Genomic DNA, 17991 nt, shown 5'->3' on the forward strand with positions numbered 1-17991 from the left:
TAGTGGTTGGTAATCATCACCCCCGTAAAGGTTTATGACTAAAGAAACTGATTTCCTTCCTCTATTTAACCCAGCCTAGCACATTTTAGAGTATTAATTAATATCACTTTTCTGTATGGTTATCTTGAAAATGTATCTCTCTCAGAATTGAATGATATTTTCGTGAGCAGTCAAGACATTAATATAATTTTAAGGTGGTAAAAATTATTCAAATTGCAGCATTAATACTTTGTGTAGTAAATTGTCTGTTTACCTGACAAATGGCCTTTCTAGACTTAAAATTCTTCCTTTGTCACACAGCTTCCATGGGTCATAAGTTTGTATCATGGATTTAACTGATTCCCCCCCCTCGCCTCCCCGCCATGGATAACCAGCTTAAAAGTTTCTTCCCATACTTATTAAATTTTCATCACAGAAATTAATGAAACTTGCTGCTGAACTCCACAGTTAATACGGACATATCAGTTTAAAAACTGAATGTTGGCAATGTCATTCTAAGAGAACAACCATCCTTAAAAGGCATTTTCTTAACTTCTACAGTGTTTTGTTTAGAAAATTGTGATTAATCTGTTTCTAGCTATGGCTCCACAAAGTTTAATGAATACAATCTTTCAAAATAAAAAATGGAAAGTTATTCTTCTTGATTAGCATTCAGTGTCAGAAAGACCTGGGATCTAGGATGTGAAGATAGCCCTTTTTCTGTCACCAGGCTGGCTTTTGGTACTTTACATCTGGTACCTGGTTTGGGGTTTCAGCTGGACCCCATTTTTGCCATGCTTGGAGCAGGGTTGTTTGCAGGACTGCAGCTGCCGGTATCTCATCCAATACATGCGACTTCCTGGTAATTTGTAGTGTTTGTCCTAAATTCCAGTTTAAAGGCAAAGCCAGAGGGCTAAACTGAAAAAGGCAGGGTTGATAGATACAGAATTTGGAATTAAAAGTGTCCAAAAGTCACTATCAGGTGCTATTAGTGAAGATCTATAAAATTATTTCTTCAATCTAATATTGCTATTTTGACTGATATTGTTATTTTCATTCTGACATGTGTGTTGGATCAATATCTGGAACAGATCTTCTGGACCAAATCCTGTGCTGGCATAGAATTGGCATAGCTCCATTGAATAAAATTGAAAGTTATTTAAAATGAGAACTGGCTTAGTGTCGACATCTGGGTACTCAGCCCAAGTACAGTATTTGGTGTACGCATAAGAGTGATCCAAGAGTCTACCAGTGTTGAATCTGCTATGAGGAACTGGAGCAATAAAGGCTCATTATTTCTGTATTCTCTGAATGAATAACAGCAGATAGAATTGTTTGGTGGCACACACAGTACTCTGTTGATCATCAGCCATAAAATAAACTAATAAGTTAACCCATTTTCATCAACATAATTCAGTAAAAACAAATATAATTCAGTATGTTCTATTTGTTAAATCTGGCTCTGTCTGTCCAATCTTGTCGTGTATGGTTATATTCATCTTACTTAATGTTTCCGGTGTTTATTACTGCAGGAAAATCACTAGTAAGTGCAGAAATCGGACTGAAAAGACAGTATGAGTGATAGAAGAATGCTTAAAAATAAAGAAAAATCTAAGAATTACTCAGATAATCATCACTGTGAGGAATGTGAAGGTCAAAAATAAGCTAAAGGGAAATTGTGCAATATATATATATACAAATTCAGAAGAAATAACGTGAATAGTCAAAGTGTCTGATTTTTCAATATTAAGTACAAATACAAGAATAAATGAGCCAACACGAGTGAATTACCAGCCTCCTTAAATTAGAACAACTTTTTAAAATTTTTTAATGAATAAGCCATCAAAGACAGAAATGAATAATTCCCAGAACTGACTGAAGTCAGTACAGAGAGCCCAACTACAGGTTGGCCACTCCAAGACTCTCTAAGAGTGTTCAGATTCAAGATACCTAGGACTTGAGTGTCCTAGAAATCAGCTGCATTTTTTGCTTCATGGGCCCAATGCTCACCACTTCAGGAAAGAAAAAATTTCTTTTAAGAGGAGCGTGCCTATAGGCTCCATTGTTTACTGGATATGAGTAGAATCACAAAAGTCATCACTAGCGCAAAGGTCCTAATTTTCAAGGCAGTGAATATATACCTTAGGCTACTTAAGCTTCTAACATGGGAAAATATCTGCTGATAAAAGGTTCTGGACATGACAGCAATTCTAATGTCTATTATTTACACAGCAGATCTACTCAGAAATACAGTTTGTTTACAAAGAAGAAATTAACTCAGCTGTGGATTTGGCTTTTTGACTGAAACCAGAAGCAAAAAGACGCTGTTGACATGGTAGTAAGATTAAAACATTCTAGGCCTGTATAAACTCACAATAAATCTTCTTGTTCTGTGCCAGAAGAGTAGAGATCATATGCCAAAGTACGATTGCTGATTTTGGCCTGAAGGGAACAGCTGAGTGAAATTAGTGAAATGGCCTGATGTGAGTGTCCGTGGTTTAGGGCATGGGTTTAAATGCTGAAGGCACAGCCTCCTACTAATAGGAAGCCCTGGGAAGATGTTCAGACAAATGATATGTCACTCTAAAGTGCATGTCATATCTTTAAATAATATTTTTTAAGGACGCCAGCTGTGTTGTCATAGAGATGGAAGGAAAATGTATCATGACAGAATTTCTACCTGATAGAATATTTTGAAAATATAACACAGGCCATGTTTCCAGAAGAAAAAAAAAAACAAAAACAAAAACAAACTATGGTAGGATTATGGCACACAAGGGCAGTACAGCTAATGCTAAAAGCTTATTAGTCATCAGCAGCACCTCTTAAAATAGGAACCACGGAAGGTATATCACTATATAAAAGATGGTTAGAAACACTTGCTGTGGAATATGGGTGGAGAATTAACTGCTAATATTCCTTTCAATTTTGGACTTTGAAGAGATTGTTATAAATACTGGGGGGGAACGACACCTTTATTATAATTACAAATTACAGAAAAGGTGAGGATGGCTCATGTATCTACTGTTACTGCTTCCGTAACAAGGAAGGGCACAGCAGCAACTTTGTTTTCCAGCAGGAGTAGATAGCTCCAAGCTGAGAAAAATATTCTTGTATCCTCCGCCCTCGCCCGCCAGGCAGAGCAACTCTCACACAAAGTCACAGAGAGGCTGAAATTATGTCCTTTGGGTGTATGACTTAGAGGCCTTCTGGGAAACACAGCATGAGAGACTAATGCATGTGATTTAAATTCAGATTAAAATCTATACTTCCCTTTGAATTCCCTTTCATTTCATGTTTAAAAGAAAGGTAGACCATGGGTTACACTGAGGCTTTCTGAGCAGGTCTCTGGAAGATGTGTATCCACTGAAGCAGGAAGAGCCATCAGCAGTAGAAAGTAGTTGTAATATGCTTCTGCTACTGAGCTGCTACTCTTGGCATGTACTATAGGGAATTGGTATCTCCTTAAAGGGGGCTGTGGTAGTTAAGTAAGATGGCCAGGGTAAGGCAAAGGTATTGCTTCATTATAGTATGTTTGATTGCCTGACAGCAAAATGCATAATAAAATTGCATTTGTTTTTCAGCAGACAACTTCAAGTAAAGCATTAACTGTACCACTCTATCCCTTCTCTCAGATGCAGGAGGTCAGTAGACAAAGGAGAGTTTTGGAGAAACTAGCATTTTATAATGCCATTAAGAAAAGCACAAGTGCAAAACAAGAATTATGAAGCAATGTAATTAAGATGACTTAGGTGAAGTCCAGAAGCTACTATTTCATGTGTCTTGCAAAATATCTCTGTAATAGAAAATATTTAAGCTATGCTTTGCCGCTTTTCTTTCAGCCGCTGAAAAATTTTCAGCGTTTATTGCACATTGACTGAGCTGGTCTCCCCTTGGTCTCCTTTGTAGTTTTATGATTAGGCAGTCTCGTCTCCTAGAAGGGGAAGAAGGTTTGTTTTCAATCGCTGAAAAGGAATGCGGGGTTGAATTCAGATATCCAGCTGCTTGAGCAAGTACAATAAAAGCCAAGCTCCTCTATTAAAAATGACAATAGCAACTTCTTCACTGCTGATCAGACACTAAAAGAACAGTGCAAACAAGTTTGTCCTCTATACTGAGCTAGTTGGAGATACTTGGCTGAATGGGCTTTAATATCATAAACAGCATAATGAATGCTTTACTCAGACACTACATAGCATAGTAAAGGGAATTAGATAGCATGAAAGAAGTCTTTATTGCTAACTACATCAGCCCTGAAACTATTAGCAGTATCAGTAGCTACAGCAGTTGAGTTAACCAAGTCTGCTAATTACTCCTCTTTTGAGGAGTAAGATTACATAATATAGGATTCCAATTCCAATAACATGAAGTGGAATCTCTCTGTTCAATTCAATACTGGCATAATTTGATTCCAGTACTTTCCCTATCCTCAAGTTTCCAATATAGCAGGTCTTCTCACGCAAAGGAAATGATACTTCAGTCCTCCAGAACAAGCTTCTGTGCTACTTCTGTAAGAAAGAGAGGAAAGAAGGGGGAAAAGATGCTGCATTCTTCCTCCTCAGTGTTCACAGTCACTGCTAAGTACCCTGGTATCACAGGTGAGAATTAACATGTGTGCTTTCGCTAAATACTTTTCTTTTGATTTATATTGCAGAATTGCCTCTGAAGATGATGTTAGCAAAAATTAAGAAAGGTAATTATGTTTACATAGTAATCTAAGACTCGTATACAACAATTAGGGACTTAGCTTCTTTTGATAAATTCTTTATGTATGGCTCTAAGCTATCTCCTAATAAAAACAAGAATGTCAGACTAAAGTACATTCTTATTCTCGGTCTTCTTCTGTATTCATCAAAGACTTTGAGGACAGTTGTTGCCACTGAAGATAGTAGCTGCAATCTCTTCTCCCCAAAATAAACACATCACAACACTTTTTTTTCTCTTTCTTCAATAAAGAGAAAAGGACTCTGCAGAGATTCAAGCATTATATAATTAGTCATGATGTGGAACTCTTACTGTGTGTTTTGAGAGTAATCTAAATGCTTCCTCCACTGTTAGCAAAAACAGGAAAAAAAACACTCTGAAACAGAAATTTTCAAGCATTGCCTGTGTAGGAGCTAACAGAGGTTAGGGCAGATCCCCTAATTGCTTATTAAGGAAAGGAGCAAGTTTCTTACTCCTGGAAGGGCAGACTGTTTAGAGAAATTTAAATGCCTGATACTCAGACTTCCTCAGCAGCCAATGCTTAAACACTGAGAATCGCTTATCTTGAAACACTCTTGGTCTGTTCAGGTAACCTGTGTTCCTAACAATGTTATTTAAGTTTGGCACTTAGAATAGAGCTTGTGAAGACTTATTCCACCCCACCCTCTCTTTCCACGTTAGGGACTTACCTGGATTGGGCCCAATGCTGGTAGCCAGAGTTCCTCAAATACAGACTTGAGTAAATTTCTTCACGTCAGCTCCTCTTTCTCTGCTTACCCTCCTTCCTTTATCCCTCCTTCCAGTTGCTTTCTCTTAAATTGGTGTGCATTTAACTCCTCACAGAAATACCAATATTTGCACATACGTTTTTGAAATAGGCTAATTCATTTATCTTTGCAGAATGGTACTCTGGAATATTTTCATACTGAGACGATGGTTTTCTTTTCCTGTTGTCTACTGTCTTTTCCATTCTTAATGCAGAAAAAAAAAATCATGATTCTATGCTATGGAAGTTACTAAAGTTGTTATTGCTCAGATGCTGCAGACATTTGGCACTACTTCCTTTAAGGTCTGACCGTGGTACTCTGCTTTTAATGACAAAACAGAACATATCCTGTTAAATTCAGCTGTGGCTATCATCAACATCATTACCTGTTTACTATTGTTTCCAGTAATGTAGTCTCGACTGTTGAGTCTCTGGAGATAGACATGGCATTTAGAAGTATAATACTAGTTTGTGTAGTTAGGATTATATTGCCTTCATGATGTCTCTCTTCAAAAGTGGCTATAAAAGTTAGCTGTGAGCTCAACTTATTTGGACTTAATTTCCTTTTTCTGCAAGAACCATTTTATAATAAGGATTTTCTAAATGAAGAATAGCTGTTTTAAAAAATCAGTCATAATCCTGTAGTCTACCTTACATACCCTTAGTATTATCTGCCTTTCTCAGTTAATATCTATCTAATAATATTTTCTGTTATTCCACAATATTATGCAATGTTTGATGAAAGAATTTTTTCTCTAACTCCTGTTGTCTGTGAGCTCCTAATAGATGATATATGGAATAGATACCACGCTGGTAGATTCTTGCCTGCTACCTTACCTCGTGAAGTTAGTTTTGTAAATCTGCGAATGTCAATAGGTGCTGCATTTGAATAGTAGGTAACATGAAATACCTGTACTGTGGAATACACATAGTTACTGGCAGAGAATGCAATTTATAGTGAAAAATCAAAATTAAGCTATCCAGGAGTGCTTAAAATAGTTGATTTTGTTACTTAATGCAAGAATGTTTTAATGGTTTAATTTTACATGTGATCTCTGAAAATGACGTTTTGCTGTTCATGAAGCTTTATAACACTTCAAATACAAGATATTGACAATTATTTCTTGGAAGAACACTAGTTATTAGCTATTATAATGTTTTATATAAATATATGATGTGCATCGTTTAATATTCTTGTTCTAGCTACTTGGTTAAAATAGATATAATAGGGTTAACTTCTTTACAACTCCATAATATACTCCAAAAAGTTAGAGACTTCAAAGTAATTGTTCTGTAGTATTTTTTATTAAAATGACAGCCCTCTGCACACTGTTTTAGTCTCAATATCCTATTAAGTTTCACAGGTAAGGAAAGTCTTTATATGTCACATCTGATATGATTGTCTTATACAATGGCTAAATACACTTTTCTCTGCAAGTCAGCTCAGTCAAGAATCATGTTTCAAAGTATCTACTAGCAAGAATTTGAGAATACCTACACATATATTTCATTATTTTTTTATATTATTTTCTTTTCTTTTAAAAATATACTTTTAATAAAGAATTAAATGTGGTAAGAAATTGACATTTGGGGATTATTGTATGGCTATATGTTTTTCTTCTCTGCCAGAAGGCATGATATCATGCCTTGATAGTCAAATTACACAGTATTCATTTGTTAGCTTTTTCTTGGTTGATATTGTAGTTACTGATTGCAAACTAGGAACTGGGACTGAAAAATGATAGAGTAGCTGCTCTGTCTCCCAGTTTCTTGTATCCTTTTATAGCAGCAGACTGTCCCAGATAAAATGCATTGTTAGATTTTTTTCCGTTCTGTTTGTTTTTTTTTTTTAAATTCTTTCCTTTTTCCTTCTATTTTAGCATTACTTTCTGTATAATTCACAATAGAATTGACTGAAATGACTACATAAATGACAAGAATGTATACTTAGAATCAAATGATCTAGCTGAGATTCAAGTCTTGTTTTAATTCAGAGTAAAAATGAATTTTCTTCTTAGAGCTTCAATGTAGGAGAACACTTAAAGGAATTATTAGTCCTCATTTTCCAAGATATAATTTCCTGGCTACTTGAAAAGAGGAAAAAAAGCAATAAAAATATCCCTATAATGCTCCAGCATAATACTGCAGTGTTATATATAGAATAAAAGCAATTATTTTACAGTTGGTCTTTAGTCCAAAGTTACAGGTTTATTTTATAAACTTCCTTCAGTTCTATTGTTGTCTTGGGATGTGTATTGTTTTTTGGTGGTGGTTTTTTTTTTCTTCCTCCACCCTGTTCATCATTTACCATTGTTCATAGAAAAGCCCGACTTCTGCCTTCATGAGAAAGACCCTGGAATCTGCCGAGGCTATTTTTCCAGGTATTTCTACAACAAAGAGACAAAGAAATGTGAAGTATTCAAGTATGGCGGGTGCCTAGGAAACCAGAACAACTTCAAGAATTTGGAAGAATGCCAGACTACCTGCGAAGACAACTGTAAGTTGTTGTCCTCATTATTCTTTGTTTTACTCTTGTATAAACAATGTTGTGTTTTGAAGGTATCTTGCATGGAAAAAAAAGGCAACTTAGAGTACCCTGAGGTGGCAATAATTTATATCAGAAATTAACATTAATTATATATTTTTAAATAAAAAGACAAAGATGAAAAATATAAACTAAAACCAATGGTAGGTACTATTAATTTTAATGAATATTACAGGACTCCTACTTTTTTTACTTTTCTCATGACAGTTAGTTGCCTGCATATATGTTAATTCTACAGCCCCCTGCAAAATATATATCAATTGCAGCTTAGGCTACAAAACAGCCATTCAGATTGACTGAAGATCATTGATCCACTTCCTCATCCTACTAGTTGCTATCAATTGTTCTATATCAAAATACAGTAACCTTCATAACTCCTGCCCCCTTCACAAAGTACTTCATTTTATTCATAGGACAAATAAATATTCCCACCCAGAGCCTCGAGACCCTTTCGTTTTGCTTGTCTCTAGTGGGCTTTTTTCCAGGACTGTTTCATAATCTATCGTTTTGGCAAGGAGAACTTGAGCGTATTCATGTTTAGAAAAGGAAAGACCCACTATGGTTCTTTTTTTGTTTGGTTTTTTGTTTGTTTATTTGTTTGTTTAAAGATATACATATAGAGCCATGTGCTTTTCCTCTACCTTTGCTGAATCATTTGCAGCCTAAGCTGCACAGCCAAATCATTCAGAAGTGAGGGACAATTTTCCCTTAATTTTTTTGTAGGAAGCTAGAAACACACTTCCTGGGCTCTGATTCCAGTTTTACCTTCTGGACTAAGAGTTGCAGAATGCGCTCTTTTTTTTTTTTTTTCTGACTTTAATCTGAAATGACACCTCCTTGTACATTTGTATGAATACCCAAGAAGAAAGAGAAGATTAGGGACCATTGCCATGGTTTAAATAGATCAAAGGTTTTACCTCAGTGATACTGAATCATTGATACCAATTGTTTTTTGTGGGTTTTCCTCATTGTTTTCTTTTTGTTTTCTTTTAGCAAATTTATTACCAATTGTTCCAGCTGAAGAGCATCCTAACACTGTGAACAGTAGTTCCCCAGAGGAAGAACCCAACCAGTTTCCTCGATTGTTTGGCAAGAATTTGCTTTTGCTGTTTATAGTTATCCTTTTTTAATGCAGACACTCCTTGGCTTGTCCACTCATTTTCCCGTTTATTTGAAGATATGTATGTTAGTTGAAATACATAAGCACAGTGAACTCAGTAACATTAAAACTAGCTTCACAGTCATTTTCTTGTCAGTAATAGATATTTTGAAAAAGGCTTACAATTGCAAAGGTTAGAATGTCTGCTAGTAATATAAATATAACCTTACCAAACCATGTTTGTGTAAAATCGTACATCAGTAAAATTAAAGAAGAAAAGGGAATCCATCCCAAAGTTGCCTGAGCACATCAGTGTCCTATGCCTTTGAGACTTAAAGAAATGCTCCCTTTTAATGGTATTAATACTGGCATGGAGCAAGGCAAACGGGTACCAATCATAGCTTATTTTCAGAGCTTTGCTGTGTCTAGATAACCCGTCACCATTTCAAACCCTTTTTTTTCCTTTTAGTCAATTTGTTGTCAGCAGCTCCAAATAAGAAGTCCAACACTCTGAACAGTAGTTCCCCAAAGGAGGAGCGCAACCAGTTTCCCATTTTTTTCGGTAAGAATTCACTTTTGTAGTTCTTAGCTCTCAGTCTTTTATCTGCGCTCTGGATTGCTTTTCCATTTCCACACATTTTGGAACACATCTGAGACTAAAGAATGGGCTTCCATCTATGTCAAATGTTTTGATAAGCAGAGAAAGTCAAAGCAAAGAAATATATTGCTACTTACAGATCTTCTATAAATATCAGAAAGTGAAAGACTGACCACATCTTGTCCTCTTCTGAAAGTGTGCACTTCCTGAAGGTCTGATAAATAAAAAAATTTAAAGACCAAAAGCAATGATGCAGAGTTCTTTTAGTCAAAATTAATACTTTTGTGGGGATCTAATTGGCATCTAATTTAAAGCTTCTTTTATCCTTTAAAAAAGGACCATATTTAGATTTGGGAATATGGCACAATATGTTTATCATAATAAATTTTTATTTTCACCAAGGCCATGTTAAACTCAGTTCTTGATTTGAGTACAATCAAAGTAAGTGTGAATTAATTTCGTGTCTGCTTCAAGGTATTTTTACACTATGTATTACAATGCAGATGAGAATCTGAGCCATTACAGTAGAGGGAGGGCTAGGTTTTAACAGTTTCTACAGCTGGAGGCTGTCCACTATAGATTGCTGGTACTTGCTCACTTTGTAAAGGGTGATTGAATTTGAGGCATGTCATTTTTATGATCCACAGTTATGCAAGAGGAAACAAGAAACAGTTGGAAAAAGCCTGAGCATTCTTACCAAGTATTTCTGTTGGTTTTTTTTTGCATTTACACTTACTTCTACTTTTGGGGATTGAGTGATGGCTTACAAATTCTTTAAGGTTTATGTGTTTAATATGATTTGCAAGATAATGGGCATGTAAGATAGCATTCTTGTGGTCATTGCTTAGAATATGTCTAATAAAGTTTGAATGTGTCTTGTATTCTACTTTGGTGGGGTTTTGGGGTTTTTTTTGCCTGCACTGTGATCCACATGCACTGTTGGGTTGAGGTAAGTTTCAGTGATAGCTGGATTGTTTGCTTACCACATACAAAGCATCGATGCACTCTGTTATTAAAATGACGGAATATAAAACACTAAAACTTTTGGCAACTTATTTCACTGTAGAATATTTAAATGCTTTAAGGTAATGGTAATAAGTGTAGGGACATAAAAGCGTACATGTTTCCTGAAGGTTTTTACTGACAATATGAATCCTCAAATCCCCAAAACAACTAATCTACAAGCAAAGGGGCATGATTGACTGTTTTCTCAGAGGAACTAGAAAGGTTCTTGGTAGTGTCAGCAATAGTGAATTTTCTGGTAGAGCAGATTTTGGGAGGGAGAGGCGAGGGTAAGAGAAAGAGAAGACTTGAAAGTTGATGGAAGAAAGGCTCGGGGAACAAGGGTGAGTGAAGTCAGTGTAGCTGGATGGGTCAGGTAATAAACGTGGCCTTGGAAGGACCAATGTGTTTCAGTGGAAAGTCTGAAGACCCCGCAGGTTCTTCCCTACTATATAATTTGTGTCTGTCTTGCACTAGCCTGCTCCATGCAGCCACCTGCTCCCATTCTGTTTATCAATCTGTACCTTTCAGGCTGCTGGGATGTGCTAAAATTTTGTGCTTTGTGCAATCCCACTACGGGAGGAGGTACATCTATTTTGCTGTATATTGGCCTGGCTATGTATCATCTTCTTTTTTAAATACATGACCACCATTAAAAAAAAAAAAATTGCAAGGAGTTGTCTCTTATAGAATACCTTACCTCAAAATTGAAATGCTATTTCATCTTGATTTCAAGAAAAAATACATATTATTGGTGGTATGTATAACTCTGTAATCATATCAGATGGATAGATTTTCAACAAAGATCTTTCTCTTCAGAAAATTAAACTCTTTTATGGCCAAACAAAACAAGCTGCTGCTTTTTTTCTGCACATAAACATGAAACTTCTAGTGCTATCTCTCAGCAATGAACTTTCTGTGGAGTATGAAGATTGTTCTGGTCTTACTTTGCTGCAAGATGTAAAATAACTTTTATTCTGGGAAAGTTAAGAGAAAGTGAAGCCAAGAATCAAACCTTTCATTTTTAGATTATACGAAGTGATCTATAGCAGGAAATTACGAGTGCTATACTCTACACTTGATTTGTGAGATCTAAGCGGGATGCAGGATCAAAAGTCAATTTTCAACTCAGCAAATATGGAATGGCACACAGAGGCAGTTCCTGTCATTACTTCTCAAAGTCAGGGCCGTATCTTTTGCTGATATAAATTGACATAGTTCTATCCGCTATAATGGATCTGCACCAATTATACCTATAGAGTACTGTCAAGTGCAGATGACTCATTATTTTTGTAATAGCTTGGCTACTTGAAGATTCTTTTATTTTCTCTTTGCTGCAACCAGAAATGAGATGCTGAAGTCTGCATATATCAAAAATCTGGCAATAAATCTGAAGCTTCATGAATGTTGCACACCTGCGTCTAGCGAAAGAAAATGCAGTAGGCATTGTTTCTCATCCAGCTCACCAGGATCATTTCAAACTTCTTTAGTCCTGTGATCAATTAACATTTCATTGTCACACAACCCCAGCTAAGCCTGAGGGATGGTGATTATTGTTGCAATGCAGGGCTGGGATTATTTTTGATAAATATGAGTCTATATCTGAATATGCATGTTTCAGAAATTCTGAAGTATGATCATGTCATCTGTTCACACCACAGAGGGGGGTGCCTGGGATTCAAGAAAAGACTGTATTATAAGAATTAAATCTTAAACCATCCACATTTGAAGATTGTTTAGGCAGCATTAGTTAGATTGTTTAGCTTCACATTTCCATTTATGCATTCAGATCTCTGCTATCTCAATTCTGATGCTACTTGAAGGAAAACGGCGCTCCTTTAGGTCCCTCATAACTGATCATGTAATGGCTCCCATTCACTTTCGTGCATCTTGTGCAGCAATTGTGTCAGTTCTGATTTTGTATCTGAGTCACTCCAGGGTGACAGATGATGGAGTTTCTCCAGGTTTGGGAGTTCTGGCATGGATTTCCTTCTTGAACTTGGTCCAGTGCCCAGGTATTTTGGACACCTCAGGTTCATCTTCCAGTGTTTCAGTTCTCACACTCTCACTTGCAGTGACACAGAAGAAACAAACCATCAGCCTACTCCTTGGAATGGTAAAAACCTAACAGCAGCACTAAAGCACCAGCATGTCAGTCGCTTTGTGCACTTATTCTTCACGTTTAATCCTTTGTTATTCTGCAAGTTACAAGCTATTTCTTGATAATTGCTCAGTATTTTCCAATAGACCAACTTCTGTTACTTAGGTCAAGCTTTCTGTATTCATATGACAAAACCAATACTAAGGTGTTGAATCTTACATTAGAATCGTACATTGGAAATGCTGGATACTTTTATATTTGATTTCAGAATGTCTAGCAGTAATTAGGAAAATTCACTTCATTAATTATCATAAATATTTACCATATTTTTTAAAGCTGTCCAAGTTTAATTTATTTCACTTTCTACAAATACTTCACTTGAAACTTCTCTAATTGAATTTGAATACTATGTCCTATCACAGAAATGGCAATTTTATCACTAAATATATAGGAAACAAACCTTGCTTTCAGGTAAGCTTTTGCTGGCTTTTGGAATTCAAAGACAGAATAACGCTTGCTGTAGTATTTTTTGTAATCATAAAAAGATGCTTATGTAAAATATCTTGTATTTTCAGGAGGGCAGAGTTAAATTTGCCAGTAAATTTCATATAAATTCCAACGTTCTGTAAGCTTCAAATCTCATGTAAAATATCAACATAACAGAAAACTGGTAAACTGCAGTGTTGTCTCTAACCTTGGTTTTCTTGGTGTTTCTAGAACCACCCCCTATCCCTTCTTTGTGCATGACCCCTATGGACAGAGGACTTTGTAGAGCCAAAGAGTTAAGATTTTTCTACAACTACTCAACTGGAAGATGTCGCCCATTTAGCTACAGTGGTTGTGGTGGGAATGAAAATAATTTCACCTCCAGAAAGTCATGTTTGAGGATCTGCAACAAAGGTATGGGAAGTGACATTGCCACAGATTATCATAAGAGGTAAATATTATGCAGGCTGAAACATTCTTGCAACTTTTGGTAGTAAGCATTGACCTGATAAAATGTAATAGTTGAAAGTCTTAGAAAAGTGAAAATGGAAATCAGAAGAGAGACAGAGCTAGAGAGAGAAAGATGGACAGTAAAATACAGTGTACAAGAACAGAAATAAGACAACGTGGCATTGGTCAGGCATATGGAGACTTTAGGTAAGACAATGTTCTTTTTTCTTTTTTAAAGAATATTTCTTGAAAACAAGACCTGTCTCATTTCTGATAATCTTGGGTGTGTTAGTCATACAACATCTAACCTTACTTTCTTCATTTTATCTTTAGGATTCAATAAAAAAAAAGGTGAAAGACGACTAATAAAAATCAAAAAGAAAAAGAAACAGTCGGTAAAGGCTCTGGGCAAGGAAATCATCCCTGAAAGAATACAACTTTGACTTTTATGGAAATGTGAAGTAACCTACTGTTCACCTGTGAACGAAAGCTTTTAGTGTACACCATTTAAATATATTTACTGTACTGATTATTTTGATTACATATTATTATGCTGCTTATATTTTTATTATGTATTCCTCATTCATGTTAATAAACATTACCTTTTACTTTGATAAAGGCTCTTAAATTGTAGTTTAATTGTATATAATTGTCAAAGCTGAAACAGGACAGAACAGACTGTATGGGTGTATAACTCATGATTAAAAAGTAGACAAGATTCAAATTGACTTTATTACCCCATTATTCCTTTTTTAAATCTATTTTTGTGCTAAAGAAAGCATAATGCTTGTCAAAAAGTAATCACTTGTCAAGCATGATTGTTTCAATCATAGATTAAAAGACAAGTCTGTTGCCGTAAAGAGGAAATTGACACTGGGTTTGTTTTAATCAGATTTGTTTTAGGTTATGCAAGCTAGATTTAACTCCATCAAAGTGTGTATAATTACACTATTGTAAAATGAATGTGAGATCAGAATTAACCCACCAAAAACCACAGAGAGAGTGCTAAAGTTGTAAATGTGTGAAGCAGTGTGACAGATATTTGCAAAGATTTAAAAATACACTTGCTTATATATATATTTATATATATTTAACCTTGTTACTGAACTAGTTAATAATTTCCAGAAATACATTTTAAATTTTACAGGAACTGGAACAAATTCCTTTCATAGAAATAAATACAGTTGCTTTAGAAATAACACTGTGCTTACTCTCCAGTTGGCTTTGAATGTTTTTTTAATTGGGTTTTGATGGGGTTTTTTTAAGACTGACATGAAACAGTGGTACAGTTCCTGTCCTTCTCCAAGGCACCTCTCTGATCTTCATTAAGTCTTTTTTAAAGGAAAGGGGCGGGGGGGGGAAAGTAGTTGGTTTCCTATTACGGTTTTTAGAAAAACCTTACTGCCTATGAAACAAAAGATAGCAGGATATTTTTGAAACTCTTCCTTATCTTCTTTGATGATGTAAATGATTTATTTTTTTTGTGTCAGATGTTTTCTCTTTGTGGTTAAAACTACTGAGGATAGTTACACTGCTGTTTGTGAGACGTGGTGTGGAAAGAAGTATCTGAAATACATCTGAAGGTCTCAGTCGCTACAGCAAGGAGCAAGAACAGCAATGACAAGATAGATAATAAATGATCTGTTGGAGTGAGATGCCTTTGCCTGTGCACTATGAATCACAAGTGTGATTTCAGAAAACCTATGTTTTACATGCCTGATGAACTTTGGACTTACTCTACAAAGAGGCTAAGCTTTACTGCTGAAAATGAAAGTATTTATGCATTCTAAATACCTGCTTGAGGGGGTAAGTAAAAATCACAGGTTTTTATACAGAAATTCTATCCAAACCTCCTTTCTGGTAGCTAAGTCCTTTCATGACTCTCTTATTCTAGGATCTACTAAGTCTGATTTGAAAAATGTTCATGAAACTGAAACATACACTAGAAAATATTTATGTAGAGTCTTGTCCTATAAAATATATGAGAACCACAGACTTACAATGCAATAACCATATAAATCAGACAAGTGCAGTTATGACTGGAAACATATAAACTCCATAGACTGCTGAAAACTAGTAACATCAGTTCTCCACACAGAATTAGTTTGGTGCGTCGTTACCTGCCAGTTTCAGTTCCAGTTTGATATCTTCCCATTCTAGTTGATCATTTCTATTGACCTTACTCTCCTTAGTCTCATCTGTGCTCCATGCACTAGGAGTTGAGTTTGTAGATGTGAGTTGCACTGCACAGGAGCAGAGCAGGAGGTTGAATACTTGGACCAGCTGGATTTTGTCATTGCAGACAAGTGCAGATCCCATGGTTTAAAATTCTCCCAGGCCTTTCCACTTGTAGCATAGCAGCTGCCTTAGCACAGCGGGGTGCACAGCCTCTGAAAGCAGGAGTTGCTTTGGGCACACTAGGACTGGGAGAAGCAGGACTTCCCAGTGTGCTGAACACCCCACTAATGCCACAGTTACCCTGCTTTCCACACTGACGCTGGCTTGTGTCTGCCTGGCTAGGAATGCAGGTGAGTGCACAGGTGTCTGCACCTTTTCTCATATAAATTTTATGATGAAGGCAGTAAAAATATCTAATCTTCCATTCTTAGTAATAATAATTTCCCATGGACTGCAGTATTAAAACTTAGGGAATTTCTAGATCGTGTGATGTACCTTGTAGTAGAGACAGAGCTGAGGTATGTGCCACTCGGTGTCTCCAGCAGTTCAGTGACTCAGTAAGGACAGTCTGAGTCTATGGTTTCAGATTAAAGTAGAAAACGTTGCCAAGTGCTGGGTAACACATGTGTAACAGCTGCCTTCTGTCACTGCTGTCTGCCAGAGAGGCAGTACTATGCTATACACCATGTTCAAATCATTTTACAAAGAAATGTGGTATCGTCTAGCATGATTCTGAGGTATTTGACCATGATTCACATTAAACAAAAACATCTTTTAGAGCTTTTGTGTAAAAGCGAATGAAACTCATTCTTTAGCAGCAGGAGTGCAACATTCAGGTAACTCTAGTATTTATATGAATCTGTGTTATTGGTGACAGTGTTTCTTTAAGGAGAGTTTTTCTCAGCGTCAAGCCCAAATAAAGGTGATGGGGACAGAGCTGTTCCTGAGGTGCTGTCCTCTGCCCAGCTGTGACACCAGCTCTAAACCTGGTGGTTTTCAGTTGTGATAGGACTCTGATCGGAGCCTTGCAGGGGTTGGGAGGAAGGGGAAGGGTTTTGCTCATGGTATTTCTTAAAGCAGTCCACTGAGAACACGAACAAGGATTTGTAAACTCTGTAAGTTTTATGAGATCATAAAGTAGAATGATGAATTTTTCTAAACCAGAATATTCCCAATGAGACAATAGGTATAAAAGATAGATAGGAAAGAATAGATGCATTTGTACACAGATTGCCTTGTGATCCCTGTGTCGTTTCATGGCAGTATCTGTCCTTCAGGGTCCCTCTTGGTCCAGCAACTTTTCCCTGGCTGCCTGGATTCAACACCTACAAAATCCATGCTGGAAGTCTAGGAAAAATCATCCTTTCAGTCCCTGTAGAAACCTGGCTGCGTGGCTGCTCCTCATTCTTCTAAGTCTCCTGTTTGCTGAGCTCTCCTGGAAACTAGCAGGGTGTCCTCACTGAGTGTGCTTAGTTGCTTCCCAGGACTGTGCAGTCTTCTCTCCTTCCAGAACAGCTGTAGCTAGGACGGGACTAACAGGTAGTCCCCCATAGTCTCCCACCCCATACTTACATTATACTAAAGAAACTTCTTGTGCATTCATTTTGTAGTAACGGTGATTAAACAAGTGATCCATTGAGGGGACTCTTATGTCATTGTTGAGATAGAAAAAAACTTTATAGTTACAGCATCTCAACAGTACCTCTGTTTCATTTGGCGAAGAAAACATTACAAAGTGATTCATCTTTTAGGCTTGTTACTTAGTGCAATGAGAATGGAGACTGGAATGTTGTAGACTGTATAAAAACTGATCTGATTATAATCAGAGATTTAATATGAGAGTGCACACTCTTCTTGGTGTGTGTACTCAGTTTGGCCACCGTACCAGTTATCCAGCTGTCTTCCCATCTTGTTTTTGTATAGTTCTACAGCTCATTGAATTAGTTTTTCCAAACAGCAGTGTGATCCAATCTTCATCAGCTCCCCAAGAAGTTTCTTTTGTGCCCTTCTTCATTCACTTATTTTCATTCCTGTATCTTCAATATCTGCAGAACAACCAAATGAAGAATAAGAAAAAAGGTCT

At 36.4% G+C, this 17991-nt stretch overlaps 2 protein-coding genes across 3 annotated transcripts in view; both read left to right on the top strand.

Moving 5' to 3' along the window:
- Positions 1-14448, top strand: part of TFPI (tissue factor pathway inhibitor) — a 36626-nt gene extending 22178 nt beyond the window's left edge. Inside the window, exons 4-9 of one of the 2 annotated variants that reach the window (XM_054829284.1) lie at positions 4634-4672; positions 7770-7946; positions 8988-9083; positions 9563-9655; positions 13512-13694; positions 14064-14448. In XM_054829284.1, coding sequence (XP_054685259.1) covers positions 4634-4672; positions 7770-7946; positions 8988-9083; positions 9563-9655; positions 13512-13694; positions 14064-14173 — 698 coding nt within the window. In that variant the 3' untranslated portion in view covers positions 14174-14448. The other variant, XM_054829286.1, reaches the window with a different exon arrangement.
- Positions 14449-15260: 812 nt separating this feature from the next.
- The window catches only part of CALCRL (calcitonin receptor like receptor), a 73120-nt gene continuing 70389 nt past the window's right edge, over positions 15261-17991 (top strand). Inside the window, exon 1 of the mRNA XM_054829288.1 lies at positions 15261-15536. The gene's annotated coding sequence lies outside the window, so the exon portion shown is untranslated. The remainder of the gene's footprint in view (positions 15537-17991) is intronic.

This window comes from Grus americana, chromosome 6 (genome assembly GCF_028858705.1).
Source record: "Grus americana isolate bGruAme1 chromosome 6, bGruAme1.mat, whole genome shotgun sequence".
In the NCBI taxonomy this organism is placed as follows: Eukaryota; Metazoa; Chordata; class Aves; order Gruiformes; family Gruidae; genus Grus; species Grus americana.